The sequence below is a fragment of the Lepus europaeus genome, chromosome 17, assembly GCF_033115175.1.
Source record: "Lepus europaeus isolate LE1 chromosome 17, mLepTim1.pri, whole genome shotgun sequence".
Taxonomy (NCBI): Eukaryota; Metazoa; Chordata; class Mammalia; order Lagomorpha; family Leporidae; genus Lepus; species Lepus europaeus.
In genome coordinates, this window is record NC_084843.1 from 25904123 (window position 1) to 25922094 (window position 17972).

The following is a 17972-nucleotide window of genomic DNA, read 5'->3' on the forward strand; positions in this document are numbered from 1 at the left end:
TCCTGCCTTCCCTGCTGTGCTCTGCTGGGGTCGAATGTTATCAGGAGTGCCAGGGCTTTGGGGCTGCAAGCAGGCCTGGGTGTCACGTCTTCCCCGCTCCCAGTCCCTCCTGGGAGACCCTCTCCCCACAGCTCAGGAGCGTGCACCTGGGAACACAGCTTCCTCTGAGACACGAGACCACCCGGCTGTGGACCAGCTGCTGCCAACAGCCACGCTGGGTGATGGCCGCCACTGGCTGTGCTTCTCAGAGCCCCGGCTGTGGGCGCACAGGAAGAACAGACTTCCTTATGTGTTCCCGTCCCTGCTTTTGTTTGCATCCCATTATATCGGGGAGCAGGGACAGCTCCCTGACTGCTGCCGTCTGCCTTCCGAGCCCCAGACAGGCAGGCCGCCTGCACGTTCCTGTGATGCGAGCAGCAGCGCCGTTCTTCCCCTGAGCTTTCCAGTGGAGCTCAGTGGGTGGGAACCCCAGCTCTCACGGTCCTTTTCCTCTAATGAGCACCCAGGGCTTGCTTCCCATGGCAGTCCCCTGGGTGCCCCCGAGAGGACCATCTGCAGGCTGGCCCAGGCTCTCTGACCGTGGCACGACCACTCATCCCTCAGAGCGCCCTGGTCAGGGTCAAGAACAAGGGCACCTTGGGAGGGAGAGCCTGGTGCATCCCAGGGAGCAGATGGGCCGCAACAGCTGGGACCTGGGGGTGCTGGCCAGCGACAGCCGGACCACAAGCGAAAAAGGGAAACGCTGGTTTGAAGAAGTCGCCAAATCGCCAGAAATTAAGTCAGCCCTGTCATTTGCCTTTTGCTTTTGTTTGAGTTTTTGGTTTTGTTTTTGTTTTACCATAGCGGTGGTTTTAATTTTACCATCATGTGCTTTAGTCTTTTCATTTGCACACCCTGCTCTTGGAGCCCCACCTAGAAAGACCCTCTCCATCCCCATGACTACATATTCACAACTTCCTCTCTTTCCTCTCTCTCTCTTTAATTTCGCTATATGATGTGCGTGCGGCCAGGGCCTCACTCACTTGTTTTTCCTAACTGGGCAGCCAGTTGCTGCCTAACTGGTAAGCAGCCAGGCCAGTTTACCTGGGGAGCGATCTGTCCTTGCCCCCTAACTGGGCTGCCAGCCGAGCCCGTTTGTGAGCCTGGACTGTCGGCCTGCAGTGGACCAGCTGTGCCCTGGGCAGTCTTCTCTGTGGACATCTTGGTTCAATGTGTCCTGGATGCTCTTTTTTTTTTTTTTTTAGATTTATTTCAAAGAGTTAGAGGGAGAGGGGGAAAGAGAGGTTGTCTGTCTGCTGGGTCACTCCCCAGATGGCCACAACAGCTGGGGCTGGACTAGGCTGAAGCCAGAAGCTTCTTCCGGGTCACCCACATGGGTGCAGTCCCAAGGTGGGCCATCCTCCACTGCTTTCCCAGGCACATTGGCACGGAGCTCCATCAGAAGTGCAGTAGCCAGGTTTCAAACTGGTTCCCAAAGGGGGGGGGGCAGCTTTGTCCACTACTGCACGACACCAGCCCCTCCCTCCCTACCTGTTGTAGAAGAGATGAAAATTGAGCTGCAGGGAAAGGACCTGAACCCTTGCACAGGGCGTCTCTGCCTCTGACATCACTTCTCCTTCCCAAGGGCGTCAAACTCCCCATGCCACTTTCACGCCTCCTCCTGTCCTTAGCGTTACCCTCAAGGGACTGGGAGGTAGCAGGCCGTTGTGACGTCGACCTTTTGAGCAACCCAAAATTGGAAAGTCGGGTCTCAAGAGCCCACGTTTGCGTAACTTTGCAGAATGAGAGCCCACAGCAAGAGGGATCAGGCAAAGCCGAGGAACTCGAGTGGTGTCTGCCTGCCTGCTTTCCGGCGCTCCCCGGTCAGTTGGGTTGCCAAGCTGCATCCTGAATAGGGCCGAGAAGGCTCAGCGGGACAAGGCCAAATGGAGACTAGGGCCTGGGAGCGGGGCGTGAGGTCAGGCATCAGTGCTGCAGTGACCGTGTGGCCCTGTGCACCCGCAGATACCTGGGCAAAGAAGGCTGGGCGCCGGCCTCCTACCTAAAGAAGGCCAAAGATGACCTGCCGGCCCGCAAGAAGAACCTGGCTGGCCCGGTGGAGATCATTGGGAACATCATGGAGATCAGCAACCTGCTGAACAAGAAGGCGTCCGGGGACAAGGAGACGCCCCCTGCCGAAGGGGAGGGCCCCGAGGCCCCCGTTGCCAAGAAGGAGATCAGCCTGCCCATCCTCTGCAACGCTTCCAACGGCAGCCCCCTGGGCGTCCCCGAGAGGACGCTCTCCAAGCTGGCCCAGGGCTCCCCGGCCGTGGCCAGGATCGCCCCTCAGAGGGCCCAGATCAGTAAGTGGCCCTCTGACCTTGGTGGCCCTCCTGCAGAGCTCGGCACAGCCTGGGCGTGGGGTGTAAGGAAAGCCCCCACCCCTTTTTCCCGAGCTACTTGCCCACCCCTGACCCTCACACTTAACCGCGCGTCCCATGCCCATCACAGGAGTGGAGAAGGCAGGGGAGCATGAGGACTCCGCTCCCCTCAGCTGAAGGTAAACTCCCCGGGGCTGTGGCTGCCTGCGCCCCCTTCTCCCAGGCAGGGCCGGGGATGGTCACTGTGAGAGAAGCGTGTCCCAAGAGCAAGGAACGTCCTCCTTTTCTGCAGTGAGCACCTTGAGATCCGGACGGTGACGTGTGGCTCATTTTTAAAAGCGTCCACACTGCCCTGCGTGAGCGGTGGCCCTGCCTGCACAGCCGCAGCCCCCGCGAGAACACCTGTCCGGCCTCTGCTGCTCCTCCCCGTTGCCTTCCCCCGTTTCTGGAAACCTGAGAGACGGCCGTGGGGGTTCCCCGATGTCCGCCACGAGGCTTCTCGGAGACTGCCCTCCATGCTCAGAGGAGAGACTGGGCGCTCGGGCCCATTCCTTCCCTGCCCTGCGGCACCCTTGGTTGAGGGCTAAACTGAGCTGATTGTGGGAGACCAGCTTCTGCTCTTCTTGTCCAGCTGTTTATAAAACCTGGAGCCAGGTAGTGGTTTTTTGAGCTTAGCTGTGAACTCAGGTTGGTGAAGTGCCTGAAAGCTGTTAGGCAACTGGTTGGGACAGGTGCAGTGGGTATCTCCCCTGCTGCCTGACCTTGCGCTGGCTTCTGAAGCCATGGTTGTGAGCAAAAACTAGATGTGGGCTCTGCTCCTGACTTTGAAATCTGTGCACACTTAACCTTAAAAAATGCCCACATCTGTACGCTTTGAAAAAGCATGCAGGATTTCAGACCCTCTAAAGGGGTCCTGGAGCACACCAGAGCAGCCCAACCAAGGCCTGCCGTGATGCTGAGCCGACACCAGGGCCAGCACTCCCGCAAATGCACGCCAGAAGCGTGGGCTTCCAAGTGTTAGTGGCGATGAGTGGGATAGGTTCTTGTCTTCGTGCAAGAAAGACTTCAGACGGGAGACAGCAGTGTAAGCAGGGTAGCAAGGTGTAATGGGGTAGGGTACCCATCAGAACAGATGGGATAGAATCCAAGAGAGAGTGCCCAGTCACTCAAACTGGGGAAAGCAAGGTTACATGGTTTAATGGAGGGCATGCACCTGGCAGGCCAGACAAGCGGCTCGGGAGAGAGCCGAGTTGAGTGTGTGGTTCTGTATTCAGACTGGGGCTTATAAGGGAAAGGGATCCAGTGTTTTCCACTTTTCTCCTTCCCCTCCTCCCTCTTCTCAGGACAAAGGTTGCTGAGTGTGAATCAGGTGAGATTCCTCCCAAGGTTTCACTGCTCAGTGCTGTCAGACTGGGGAGCCCACCTGGCTCAGGGCAGGGGCGCCTGCCCGGGAGGAAGGACGTTCAGGTGTCACTGCTCGGTGTTATCAGGCCTGGTAACCCACGCGGTGCTGAGACTCCTGTAAAGTTACCGGGGTATGGGTGGGACCTTGTAGTGTAAAGTCCTGGGCGGCTTCCAGGGGAGCTCCTGCAGGTGCTTTGTCTTCCTCAGGCCCCTCACACACAGGCTGAGTCCTGACTTCCTACCGAACACTGGGCACACCTAGGGAAGGCAGGTGGCAGCTCTGTGGCCCAGCGGCTGAACCCCTATTTCTTCTTCTAGGCTCCCCGAACCTGAGGACAAGGCCTCCGCCCCGCAGGGAGTCCAGCCTGGTAGGTGACTGAATTTCCTCCCCGCTGTCCTTGCTGGGCTGTGCTGCGGCAGGCCGGAGCGAGGGCTGCCTGCCAAAGAGCCTTTCCGGGTCTGTGGAGCTGGGGCAGGCGCCTGCAGATCCCGGCCTTTCTGGGGTCCTGGCTAGCCGTCTCAAGTTTTATTTATTTATTTTCACTTTGTTTGAAGAGACAGAGACCTCCTAGCATGCTGGTTTGCTTCCCAAATGCCTACAACAGCCAGGGCTGAGCCAGGCTGAAGTCAGGAGTCTGGAACTCAGCCTCTCCCACATGGGTGGCAGGAACCCACACACTTGAGCCCTCGTCTGCTACTTCCCAGGGTCTGCGTTAGCAGGAAACTGGATGGGAAGTGGAGGAGCCAGGTCTCGAACAGGCATTCCAATGTGGGATGTGGGTGTCCCAAGCAGTGTCTCAACTGCTGTGCCAAACGCCCGCCCCCGGTGGCTAGACAGTTTATAATCGGAAACGCACTGCACTCCAAAGCTAAATAAATCCATCCCAGCCGCTGAGCTGGCAGACATAAACATTTAGACTGGCCAGCAAGAGTGTCCAAAAGGGCATTGCCAGGGGCTGGAAATGGAGCTGCTGTCCATGTTAGCTTGGAAGCCTTTTGGTTTTGCCCTGCTCCGCGATGCCTGACAGATGTGGTGGACGCCAGAGCCTCGGAGGGCAGGGCTGACCCGTGAGTGTCCTCCACAATCACGAGGATTGGCTCACGTTCATGCCCAGGCTTATAGAGGGTCAAGGCTGCTGAGCTCCCTAGGGCCTGTGGGCGGGGTGTCCAGGTGCCCAGACCTGCAGGCAGGCAGGGGCTAGGGCCTGGGGTGGCCACAATGCTGCTGGCAAGCTTAGAGCGCTGGAACAGACTTACCGTGGGGGAGCAGTGGGATGCAAGGGACAGGTGGGGGCCTTGGGCCTGCGAGGCACAGCTTTGTCTTCCACGTCTGGTACTCGGGAGCTGAGAGATGCTGGGCCAGTCACTTAGCCTCCAGAAGTCTCCATCTCCTTATCTGTAAGATGGGGACAGCACTGGCCATCCCCTGATACGGGGCTATCGTGAGGCTGAGTCAGCTGGTTTATGTGAGGGACAGGCCGTGTCTGGGCTTGCGGTCAGTGATGGCGGCCCTGGAGGGAGTTCTCGGTCCATGCAGGGTAGGTCTTCCGCACGGCGGGGTTTCTGAAGACTTGGTCCCTGGGGAGGAGGCCTTCTCGCCCCAGCCAGAGGTCCTGGTGGGGTTTCTTTCTTCCTCCTTGGGTTTTACAGCTGCACAGTGGATCCTCCTTTCCCCTTTCCCACTTAGCCCTGGCTAATTCTTTTCAGGCAGACTTGATTTCGGCAGGAGGAGGGTGGTTCCCTCCACGCTTAGCAGCTGCAGGGCTGCTGTTTCCAGTTAGGCCTGCCTGCCCAGGGGGCTGCGCTGGGCTGGGCCTGGGCTACATCTGCTCCCAGGCGCAGCTCGGAGCCAGGCAGTGGGGCTGAGAAAATAGGCTGATTCACACGGCCCCTCAAAACCGGCTTCTTCCCACCCCTCATTGTCTCTGACCCAGAGCAGCTCACTTTCAACTGGGGGGGTTAGGGCGTGCTGAGCCTCAGGCCAGGAAAGCTTGGAAGATGTTTCTAGAATGTTGACTTGAGCTTGTGTTTACTGGGCTCCTCCTGTGCCCCTGTGGCAGGGTCAGAAGTAATGGACACTATCCTGGTGATCCTCTTCATGGCCTTGTTACTGGTTCCATTTTATAGATAAGAAAACTGAGGCTCAGAGAGGTCTCAGGTCTCGCCCAGGGCCACGCGGCTGGTGAGAGGCTGGGTCTGGAACCCAACAGGACCACGTGCCATCTTCCTGCTGTACCACCACTGCTTCCCCTCCTTACTCCCACCCTTCCCCCCCCCCCCAACTGTTTTGTTGTAACCACTTTGTATAAAGGAGGACAAACTTTGGCACCATCATGAGGACCAGACTTTCCTTGCCCAACCCCTGCCCCCACAGGCGCCCTCCCCCTTGAGGGAAGGCTGTGCCCCTTTGCCCTGCCTCTGCTGCCCGTGTCCCACCACAGCTGGCACCCTTGGACTCTGGGATGGTGGCGCGCCTCTCTGCAGGGCACTAGGCTACACCCAGGATTTGTTAGAGCACTTTGCCTTTTCATTTCTATTTAGGGATGTCGCCATGAAGGCATCTGAAAACTGGACCCCCGGACACAAGGGGACAGTCCTGGGTGAGCAGGGAGTGTCGTGACAGCCGAGACAAGCCCCATGGGACTCCTATGTAGGATTATTTTTTTTTTTAAGATTTATTTATTTATTTGAAAGGCAGAGTTACACAGAAAGAGGGGTCTTCCATCCGCTGGTTCACTCCCCAGCTGGCCACAATGGCCGGATCTGTGCCGATTTAAAGCCAGGAGCCAGGAGCTTCTTCCGGGTCTCCCATGAGAGTGCAGGGGCACAAGGGCTTGGGCCATCTTCCGCTGCTTTCCCAGGCCATAGCAGAGAGCTGGATCAGAAGTGGAGCAGCCAGGACTTGAACCAATACCCATATGGGAAACAGGCACTGCAGGGGGCTTTACCTACTACACCATGGCGCCGCCCCCCCCCCCCCTTACATAGGATTTAAGTCTCTGGAGGGCAGGCTGTTGGGGACAGTCACGGCCCGAGTACTGCCTCACAGGGTGGGTTTTGCTCACCGCGTGCCTCTCCACCTTAGGGGTTCCAGCTGCCGAAGCCCCCGGAGCCCCCTTCTGTGGAGGTGGAGTACTACACCATCGCCGAGTTCCAGTCGTGCATCTCGGACGGCATCAGCTTTCGGGGCGGCCAGAAGGCCGAGGTGAGCCCAGGCCGGGAAACCGAGGACTTGGGTTCATGGCGGCCAAGGGCCTGATGCATTTCCCACTGTCTGCCTTGCCGGCTAGGCTCCTGGGGGCCCGGTGGGAAAGGCACAGACACGAACCCCATGGCCGTGAGCGTTCACCCTAAACCAGGCAGGGCCGCAGCTGGGACGCCAGCCTCAGCGTCTCCCAGAGCCCACGGAAGTGGAGGAGCCTCAACTCGAGGGCCGCAGTGGGCGGAGGGGCCGAGCTGCTCTGTCCTGAATGCAGGCTCCAATCGGGCGGGGGTGGGGTGGGGGTCTTTTATACATATGGATTCTTGATGGGCCGTAGGGACCAGCAACAGTGTAACTCGTGTGTGTGTGTGTAAGGCAGAGAGCCAGAGCTCTTCCATTCCCTAGTTCATACCCCCAAATGCCTGCAACAGCCAGGAGCTTGGAACTCCATCCAGGTCTCCCACATGGATGGCAAGGATCTAAGTCCTTGAGCCATCACCTTGTGCCTCCCAGGGCACACACCAGCAGGAGCTGGGTTGGAAACAGTAGCTGGGACCCTAACCAGGCCCTCGGATGTGGGATGCAGACATTGTGACCTGCACCGAACACCCACCCCAGGAACACAGGCGTGGTGGCTGAGGGGAGGGAAGGCCAGCCCGACCAGGGGGTTCACGAAGCCTTGGAGGATCAGGGGGAGGGAGGAGGAGGGCGGGAGTGCCCCGACCATGAGATGACACAGAGGCCTTGGTTTAAATTCTGGCTCATCTCTGGCTGCATCGGGTCTTGGGCCACCTACTCAGTTTGCTTGTTGGTAAAGCAATCCTAGAGTCAAAACATGACGTCACTGGCCTTCTGCCCTCTCCCCCCAGGTCATTGATAAAAATTCAGGTGGCTGGTGGTATGTGCAGATCGGCGACAAGGAGGGCTGGGCCCCCGCGTCCTACATCGACAAGCGCAAGAAGCCCAACCTGAGCCGCCGCACGAGCACGCTGACCCGGCCCAAGGTGCCACCCCCAGCGCCCCCCAGCAAACCCAAGGAGGCTGAGGAGGGGCCCACAGCTGCCAGCGAGAGCCAGGACTCTCCCGTGAAGCTCAAATACGAGGAGCCTGAGTATGACGTCCCTGCCTTTGGCTGTGACTCCGAGCCAGAGCTGAGCGAGGAGCCCCCGGAGGACCAGGGCCCTGGGGACAGGCGGCCCACCCAGCCCCCCCGGCCCTCGCCCTCCTCCCTGCAGCGGGCCCGCTTCAAGGTGGGTGAGTCCTCCGAAGACGTGGCCCTAGAAGAGGAGACCATCTACGAGAACGAAGGCTTCAGGCCCTTGGCGGAGGATGCCCTGTCGGCCAGAGGCTCCTCTGGAGACAGCGACTCCCCGGGGGGCTCCTCGCTGTCCCTTGCCAGGAAGAACTCCCCCAAATCGGGCTCCCCCAAGTCCTCATCACTCCTGAAGCTAAAGGCCGAGAAGAATGCCCAGGCAGATCTTGGGAAGAACCACTCCTCGGCCTCCTTCGCTTCGTCCATCACCATCAACACCACCTGCTCCTCTTCCTCCTCCTCTTCCTCCTCCTCCTTGTCCAAGAACGGGGGCGAGCTGAAGCCCCGCTCCGCCTCGGACGCAGGCATCCGGGGCGCTCCCCCGGCCGGGGTGAGGAAGGACGTGGACACCAGGGCCGGGCTGGGCTGCGCCCGGGCCAAGCCTTCAGTGCGGCCCAAGCCCCTGCTGAACCGGGCAGAGTCACAGAGCCAGGAGAAGATGGACATCAGCACTTTACGGCGCCAGCTGCGGCCCACCGGCCAGCTCCGGGCTGGTCTCAAGGGCTCGAGGAGTGAGGATTCGGAGCTGCCCCCGCAGACGGCCTCTGAGGGCTCGAGTGAGGCGTCCAGGAGAGGCTCAGCCGACACCATCGCGCCACCGTCCCCCACCAAGAAGGAGCGGGAGGGGCCGGCCACCTCCTACGTGACATGCAGCGCCTACCAGAAGGCCCAGGACTCGGAGATCAGCTTCCCTGCTGGCGTGGAGGTGCGTGTGCTTGAGAAGCTGGAGAGTGGGTGGTGGTACGTGAGGTTCGGGGAGCTGGAGGGCTGGGCCCCCTCCCACTACCTAGTGCTTGGCGAGAACGAGCAGCCAGAGCCCAAAGAGCTGGACCCAGGGCCCACCAAGGGCAAGTCCGACAGCCTGGAGAAGACGGAGCGGCAGGTGCAGGCACTGAACACCGCCAACCAGAGCAAGAGGGCCACACCGCCCATTCCCTGCAAACCCCCGGGGGGCTTCGGCAAGAGCTCGGGGGCCACGGCCGTGAAGATGAGGAACGGCGTGCGGCAGGTGGCCGTCAGGCCCCAGTCAGTGTTTGTGTCCCCGCCACCCAAGGACAACAACCTGTCCTGCGCCCTGCGGAGGAACGAGTCGCTCACAGCCACCGACAGCCTCCGGGGCGTTCGCCGCAACTCCTCCTTCAGCACTGCCCGCTCTGCGGCTGCCGAGGCCAAGGGCCGCCTGGCCGAACGGGCTGCCAGCCAGGGCTCCGGCTCGCCACTGCTGCCTGCTCAGCGCAACGGCATCCCCGTGTCCCCCGTGCGACCCAAGCCCATTGAGAAGTCCCAGTTTATCCACAATAACCTCAAGGATGTGTATGTCTCTATTGCAGACTACGAGGGCGATGAAGAGACAGCGGGCTTCCAGGAAGGGGTGTCCATGGAGGTTCTGGAGCGGAACCCCAATGGCTGGTGGTACTGCCAGATCCTGGATGGGGTGAAGCCCTTCAAAGGCTGGGTGCCTTCCAACTACCTGGAGAAAAAGAACTAAGAGGCCACGTGGCCCTGCTCCAGCCTCTGTGTGCCGCCGTGGCCACCTGCTGGATGCGCCGTGAGATGCAGACAAAAGGGAAATGGGGGGGTGGGGGGTGGGCAGTCTAAACCCTGCAAGTATGTGGCCCTCCAGGTGCCCCCTCCAGGCTGTCCCAGCTGGGAGGGAGGGCATGGCAGAGGTTCATGTTGGGTAGGGAAGGGACTAGGCAAGCAGGGAGGGAGGGGGTGTCCCAGGCCTGGGACCAGAGACCAGAAAGCTGGGACCCACATGTGCAGCTTGGTGACTTCACAGATGGCCTGTGCGCCACTTGGGACAGGCCGTGTGGGAAACCCTGATCGTGCCTTTGCTGCCAGTCTGGGAACGATGTGGTCCTCGGGGCCTCTAGCATCCTGTCCCTGCTCGGCCCAGTCCTGGCTGCTGGCGTTTGCCAGTGGAGGGAGCCTAGTTCTGTCCTCGTCGACGTTTGTATGTTATGCTGGTTTCCCGGGAATTTAGAGGACACAGCTGCCGTTGGGCTTGGAGGTGTCGCTTGAGAGCACCGGGGTCCTGCCTCGGGCCAGGCCACCAGCATGTTTCTTAGTTGAAGGACAAGTGACTCTTAGGGGCCAACAGAGCCCACCTGTCCTCGCCACCATCCTGGTCTTGGGAACGTGCCCAGTGGGAGGGTGCGGCTGATTTGGGTGTTTCCAGGCAGGAGAAGTTTTCTGACCTGGGGATTGGATGTGGGACCTTTGGTTTGGGTCTTGTTTTAGGGGTTGTTTGGGGCCCAAGGCTGGGCAGCTCACATGGGAGGGGGTGGGGCGCGGATGGGGCTTTTCCGCTGTGCTCTTGTGGGACAGGGTGTTTCGTCTTTGCGTTTGTCCCACGTCTTTCCTCTCTACAAGCCAAAGTTATGTCGTTTGGTTCCCACTGTGGGGACGGCATCCGAGCCTGGCGCTTGCTGGAAGGTTTGGGGCCGTGTGGGCCCTGTGTCCCGGATGTCCGTGCTTCTGGTTCCCACGCAAACCCGGTGGGGCAGAAGTCCTCACCGGAAGGGAGGTGGTGGTATTGAGGAGCCCGGCTTTGGGAGAAAAGGCCGAGGCCCCTGTGTGTGTGTGCCCACTCCTGGGCAAGGCTGGGAGCCCGACTCAGGAACTGGGGGGGAGCACCCAGGGAGCCCGGCAGATGCCACCAACTGCCCCCTTTGGCCTGTTGGCAACACCATGGGTGCCTAAGAAGGATGGAGGGCCCCTGTGCCAGGAGCCACCCTGGCCTTCCCAAGGGGCAGTGCCCAGCGGGGAGAGAAGCGACAAACGAAGACACGAGTCGGCCTGTCGGCATTCCAGGGAGGCCCTCCAGAAGGCCCACCGGCTTCCCCAAGGACTCGCCCTTTGCTGGGAGTGGACTTCCACACGTGCCTTCGATTTCGGACAGATCAGGCTGCACAGCCACCGACGGAGAGGCCAGAGTCCTGGCCTGCAGGCCACCATCCTCCACGGAGGAGGAAAGGCCTCCCCAGGATCCCCAGGCCCTGTCCCTCACCACCCACTGATGCTGGCAGCTACAGCACCTGCTCATGTTCTTCGTCTAAGGGCCGTGGTGAGACTGTTTTGTTTCCTTTTATTTTGTTTAAAATTGAGATTAGTTCTTTTCTTCTGCTGGACAGTATTAAATAGAGCAGGATGTGGCGTTAATCTGCTAGATTGCAGTACTAATGGTAGCGGTGTAGTGTCCTCATATGAATATTATTTGTCCTTATGGAACAATAATGATAAAGAAGTGGTTCATTATTTTGTAATTAATGCACTTTAAATAGGTGGAATGGGACAAGACCCAGAGAGCAAAGTGCATTACTTAAAGATGCAGTATATGCTTTTCTCACTTTTAAACAGCACATATTTATTTTTTAAAAAAGTAATTTATGATTATTTAAAATAAAATTTAAAAGTAGAGTGACTGTCGGGTTAAAGGACCTTCCCCGTAGCTGTCTTCCAGGGAGAGGGCCCGCGGCCTCACTCCTCAGATGTCTGCACTGAGCCAGTTCAATCACTAGTGCGCCCGCCAGGCCAGGAGGACGTGCAGGGTGTCTGCCCAGCACCGAGCATCTCAGTTGGACTGGACCACAGTGCTGCCCAGAGCCTTCCTTTCCTGCCCTGCCCCGCTGTCTGCACTGCCCCCTTGGGCCCTCGGCCACCCACATTCTCCCAGCTCCCCCGAGGACCCTCTTCTTCCTGATCCCTGGTGCTCCTATGTGCTGGAGTAGTTAAGAGGCAGGACTGGAAGGGCCCTTGGAGGTCAGTCACTGCATCCCATCCTGCTCAGCTCCTGCAGCCCATGGCCAGGAAATGACTTCCCCAGTCTCACAGCTCTGCTCCTTCACGCCAGCGTTCACGGTGGGCCTCACCCCTGCACTAGCCCTGCACTCGCCCTGCACTCCTCCCCAGCCCTGCTTAGTTGATCGTGTGGTCATCATGTTTACATTGTGGCATCCAGCCCCAAGGACGGTGGGGAGTTGCTCAGGCATCTGGGGAGCGTGGGGAATGCTGCCACCTGGTGACAGCATGTAGATCTGGGACAGTGACCATGCCCCAGTCGTCACACCTCGCCCCTCACCATTGCCCCCTCTCACAGCACAAACCCTGCAAACCCAAAGACAATATTAATACTTGAAGCAAGAAGGGTGCATGCCAGTCCTTCTCACACACGGCCAGGGGCTGCCGGGCCTGTGCCCCTGGGATCCCCGCCCTCTCCAGGGCAAGAAGGCCCTCCCCTGGAGCTACTGAGCTGCTCTCGTGAGCTTGGAGGCACTGCCGGCAGCGGTGGAGGAGGGAGGGGCCTGTGGCTCTGACCCATCTGGAGGAAAACCAGATCGGACTAAAAAGAAAAAGAAATCTCAGCAGCGTCCAAACCTAGTTTTCCATTAGTTGCAATTGAAAATGTGAAATGACATCATATTGCTGTATACTGCAACTTTAATCATAATGAGCCCTTCTGAGGTCATTATTGAGGTTTATATAATGCCTGAAGATGCAGCATTGGTGCTTTTCCTTTCTTTCAGTCTAAAGACCTTTACTTTTATTACTGGGGGCGGGGGGAAGGAGGTGTCTTCGTCTCCTCCCACCTCTGTAACAGCGGGCCTGGCTCCTCCATGCTCTTCACACTAGGGCCATGGGGGCAGCAAGTGGGAGCTGGGAGGGACACCCTGGAGCAGCAGGTGCACCACCTGCTCTGGGGGGAGCTCACTCCGCCCAGTGACAATGGCCTCAGCCTGCCCACTCCCCAGCCTGGCCCCAAAGGGTTTTCTCTTCCTCCTCGACTCTCTGTCTTGACGAAGGCATTATATAGAATCATCTTAACCGTGTTCAGATGTTAGAGCAGCATATGTTACTGGCATTTATATCCATCGCTTTCCTCAGCAAGGCATGTTACAACTTTTTTATCATCTAAGGAAAAAGATAAGGGAATTGTGGTCGAGCGTTACTTTCCTGTTACTAGTAATCGCAGCATAGGTGTAGAACTATTTAAGCTTAGACCTTGGTTTGGTAGTTTGGTTTTTTTAAGGAGTGGGGGAGACGAAGTAACCCCTTCCTTCCTCTTTGTATTTAACTAATATTTTTTTAAGGTTACTCACTTCCCCTACCCCCTCTAAATACTTTGCATTCTCAATCGAAAATGAAAACAATCCGAGAGGCAGGAAAAGTGCAATATTACCAAGAGGGACGCCAGGCGTATTGGGCATTGCAGAGGTAGGGAGAGCCGCTGGCCATCTGCAGACAGCGCAAAGTGGGGAGGCTGCTAGAAGGATCCTAACTGGAGCAGGTAGCAGGGTTGGTGCCCCCTTCCCCCCTCACCCTTTCCTGGCCAGACAGGTGGGTCTCTGCCAGAGCGCAGCCCCGTTTTCTATTGGGTGGCGTCCACCCAGGAGGAAGGATTCAGGGACAGGCTGGGGGCTCTTGGGGGCCTAGGGCCCCAGTGCCGAGTGGAGCAAGGACCCCCAGGAACCATTCCTTGTTTTCATTGCCATTGTTTTGTAGCCAGCTGCTCAGAGACCTGTCCCCAAAGCCACTCCCAGCAGCCCTCTCTCACCCCAGCCTCCTGATGTTTGGGCCGTGATCCTCTGGATGCATGTTTGAATCTTTCTAAAACTATGTAACCTCAGTTCTGTTTATGGGCAGGAATCCTAGATGCAACCAAGTCCTTTTGGGGGGTGGGGAGTGTGGTGCCTTGAGCCCTGCATATCCCAATGAGGCCCCTGCAGTGGAGCGGGAGTGGGGGGCCAAGCTGGGCACACCCATTCATCTCAATGACTTCAGCCTGAGGAGCGAGCTGTGCCTCCACCCCACACCCCAGACAGTCCAAGAATTCTTCATAGGGAAAGAAGGACCTGAGGGGTCTGCCCAGGTCTCTGCAGACAGAACAGCCTCCAACAGGTACCAGGCCGGCTGCCTCCTTCCTTGGCGCCGGTACACAAAGTAGAGGAACGGGAAGTCCCCTTGGGTGCAGGCCCTGGGAGCTGTGCCCTGCGGGCAACAGGCCCTCGCCACTGGTCCCCTCCATTTCCAGTACTGTACGCTTGCTGCTCCAGCCCCCAACTCGACGACTTTCTGTAGATACGGATCTCTGCCCAGGGTTGGGCTGCACCCCTGGGTGGGCCTCTCCCTCAGTGCATACACAGCTACATGCCCAGTGCAAAGCTTTCTGGGAAGAAAACCGTCCACATTGCTAAAAAAATTGATCCCCTCACTTTTTTGAGGGTTATATGTTGAGTGTGTGTATATGCGCATGTGTGTGTGTGGTAATTTCCCACTTGAACTAAATAATGGGGTTAGAGAAAAAGTACCGGGCAAGCTGTCTCCACTGAGCAAGTCCTTGGCATTGGGCAGGTCCCAAGGGACTCACAGCTTCTAGCAGCAAGTGTGTGTTAGTCACACACACACAGTTCTGGCTGGAGAGTGCAATGTGTTTGTTTTTGTTTTTTTTTTCATAATTATTTTAAGTATTTAGTTGGAAACTTCACACTGGCATTAACAGATCTAGCAGAAGCAGCCTCGGCCATCATCCCAGGCTCCAACATGAAAACGTGGAGGAGAGCCGCTGTCAGGTGTGGAAGCGCTGCCCCCTCCTACCCCCATGGCGTGAGGCTCCCCATAGCACCAAAGAGCTGAGGGCCCCTCAGTTTTTGTTCCTCTGAACGTGGGGTGGTGGGCAAGGGAGAGAAGCCGCTCTGCCCAGCATGACCTATGCCTGCATCTACCCCTGAGCGCCTCCCAGCAGCACTGTGCAGGCTCCTGGGACCTTCCTGAACCCTCTACTAAATCATCATCCCTAACCGAGGCAGTCTAATGTCCCTGTGGTCTCCAGGGGCTGCGATCAGGGCCGGTGAGAGAACAGGGTTAGTGACCTACAGCCCCGCCAATTAGCCTTTTCCTCCCACTTTGTCCTTGCACACCCGGGTCCCCAGGCCACAAGGTGGCCATGCTGGTGCTTATACTGGTGGAAGGCTCTACCTTCCGAGACCTTGAGCCCAACCTGCTATCGGGTTGGAACTGGCATGTGATTCCCCTTCCCCCATCCTACCTTTCTGATTCTCAAGTTTGCACTTGAATTTGACAATCAACACCCTCATCCCATCCCAGAACTTAGTGGCCTTAGAGAATAGCAACCTGTATGTTCGAGGTCCCTGCTTCACTCCCAGTTCCATCCCAGCCAATGGGCTGGGCCCCCGGAAGTCTGGGAGAATTGCCGTAGGGCAGAAGACTGGATTGAGCACGTCAGAGGCAAGTGAGAGGCACGTCAGCAGGCTGGGCACGTGCACGTTGGGGTGGCTGGGGCTTCCCATCCCTTCCTGGGGAAGGGGGCTTCCAGAAGAGACAGAAGAGGTCTGAGAAGGCTCAGCGAGGAGTTCAGGTCTGGTCTTGTTGATTGGAAAGAAGGAGGAAGTCTGAGTGTTTCCAGAAGAAGAGAACAGATAGGGAGGGAATTGGTGATTCAGCACCTAAAGGCCTAGCCAGAGCAGGTTGAAAAGCCCTTCAAATTTGGTCATAGAAGCTGCCAGAGAAAACTGCCAGTCACTAGTCATGAGCCAGCTGGGTCCCCAGCAGGTCTCCTCCATTTACTTAGTGGAAAGGACAAATACCCACAGCACAGAAACCTCTGCGTTGGGACCCTGTTTCCAGAATGTGTGTCTGCCTCCCAGGTGCCCAGGTGGCTGGGCCCACGCCCTGTCATCCGACACAATGCCAGCTCTCAAGTGGTCTGAATCAGACCAGCAGCCACAAGCAGCTGTGCAACCAGGGACGTACCCTCTCCCACGGGAACCCTTCTGTCCTTTGCAAGGGTCCTGAGGAGACCTGTGGCAGGGGCTTTGTGGAGTCCGCACTCCTGGCGTGACTCCGACCTGGCAGAGTGCAGTCAGCCATGGGCACAGCCTTCCATCTTTCCAGGGGCTTCCAACCAGGCTCCCCGCTCCTCCGCGTCCATGCAGAGGAAGGGCTCCCTAAATCCAGGACACCACATGGAAAGCAGGTTCCCTGGCACGCACGTCTGTGCCCAGCTCACCTAGGGCAGGTCTGTGCAGGTGGCTGTGTGCCCTGCAGAGCTGGGTGTTCACTGGTACAGGTCTCTGAGGTTGTAGAACTTGGGGAATTCCTCACGGTGTCCGCTCCACCCCACTTGGCTCTCAGTGGGGCACTGGGGGCAGGAGGAGGCCTCCCGCTAGGGTTTCCTTCCTCTCCCTCCACAGAGAAACTGGAGCAACGGCCGTTAGAGGCAGTGCAGCTCGCTTTGAGTGCTAAAATAGTTCCAAGATCCATGGTGGTGCTAAACTATCTCCGTGTTTCTAATATTTTTAGTGAGTTTGTTTTTTCCTCACCACAAAAATGCAGTATCCCTGGGGAGGGGCCCCAGCCCCCGCTGCCACTGTCCAGGTCCCTTCCTCACTTGGGCAGGACTCCTGGGCCTGCAGAAAATGCTGTGTCTTGGCATGCTTCTAGACTGTAAGATTTGGGTTGTTTTTTGTATTTTATGTTTACATGCATCTTGTATTTCCCTGAAGACTAAATAAAGTTTTTGGCCTTTTTAACTGAACAGACTCACCTCTTCATTCTATGACCAGCATCCCCACTCAGCCAGATGGCAAATGTCCCATTGTCCCAAAAGCAGCAGGCACTGGGGGTTCGGGGGCCGTTGCCCCATTCCCACTGTTGGTGAGAACTGTACTTGAACTCTCCTTGCTCCTCCTCCATGGTCAGGCGTCCTTCCGGGCAGTGACCAAATCCTTGGGAGAAACAGGTCTCAGGGCCAAGGACACAACCAGTAGGCCTACCTGTACCAGACTCCGCAGGAAGCAGGACAGGGTAGTTCTGGCATGGGGAACAGCCTGCAGTTAAGTGGCCAGGCACCCCATTGCCTCTGAGCCTGGCCTTGCCTGAAAAGCACCATTCCAACATCGTGCCTAAACCTAGGGGCCCTCTTCCTGCTGCCAAACCCCCTTCCCCAGCACATTTACAGAATTCCCCCCAAGATCTCTGTCCAGTAGCCTTCCATTTGGTGTACGCCTCCACACCGGACTGTGGGAACACAGCTGAGCTCCAGCCAAAGGTTGGGGCCAGCCACGGGGAGGCCCTGTTCCTGGGGAGTCAGCACAGCCCCTGAGTGGCGGGGACTTGTCATTCCCTCCATCAGCCCCTAGGTGGCACTGCTGATCCCACAAGGACCTCAACAAGGTTGGGCCCTGCTCAGCCTCCAGGGGAAGCAGAGCATCCTCCCAGAGGATGCTGGGGCTCCTGCTCCCCACAGCACCAAAGGGCCATGGCTTTACCCTTTTGAGACTCACCTGGCATGCCAGCTCCTGCTGTCCAAGCCGCAGGTCACCCTCCAGCCCCCCCAGCCCAGGAGTCTGTCCCACCTCTTGAGGACTCCCAGCCATATCCAGGATACCTGATCTCTAGGGTCCACCCTTTCCAACCTCTGCACACACAGCACCGCCCTGAGGCTGGTACGAAATCACCTTTATTCACAATCACAGCGACCCAAGTTCACAAAGGAGGCAGCAGCTACCCTTGCACTAACAGACAATGAATGATGGGCTTCCACTCCCCAGCCTTCAGGCCAGGCAGCCCCTACACTTAAGGCCTTTCTTTGCCTCTGGGATGGGATTGCCCAAGGCAGGTGACAGAGGGGAAGAGACCCAGAGTAGAACGGGCCTGCCCAGGGGCTGCATGC

At 58.0% G+C, this 17972-nt stretch overlaps 1 protein-coding gene across 5 annotated transcripts in view; it reads left to right on the plus strand.

Annotated features, from left to right (window-relative positions):
- Window positions 1–16830, plus strand: part of SH3PXD2A (SH3 and PX domains 2A) — a 225065-nt gene extending 208235 nt beyond the window's left edge. For all 5 annotated transcript variants that reach the window (XM_062214614.1, XM_062214615.1, XM_062214611.1 and 2 more), the window contains 4 exons: window positions 2005–2342; window positions 4083–4132; window positions 6850–6969; window positions 7836–16830. In XM_062214614.1, the coding sequence (XP_062070598.1) occupies window positions 2005–2342; window positions 4083–4132; window positions 6850–6969; window positions 7836–9767 (2440 nt within the window). In that variant the 3' untranslated portion in view covers window positions 9768–16830. The remainder of the gene's footprint in view (window positions 1–2004; window positions 2343–4082; window positions 4133–6849; window positions 6970–7835) is intronic.
- The last annotated feature ends 1142 nt before the right edge of the window (window positions 16831–17972 follow it).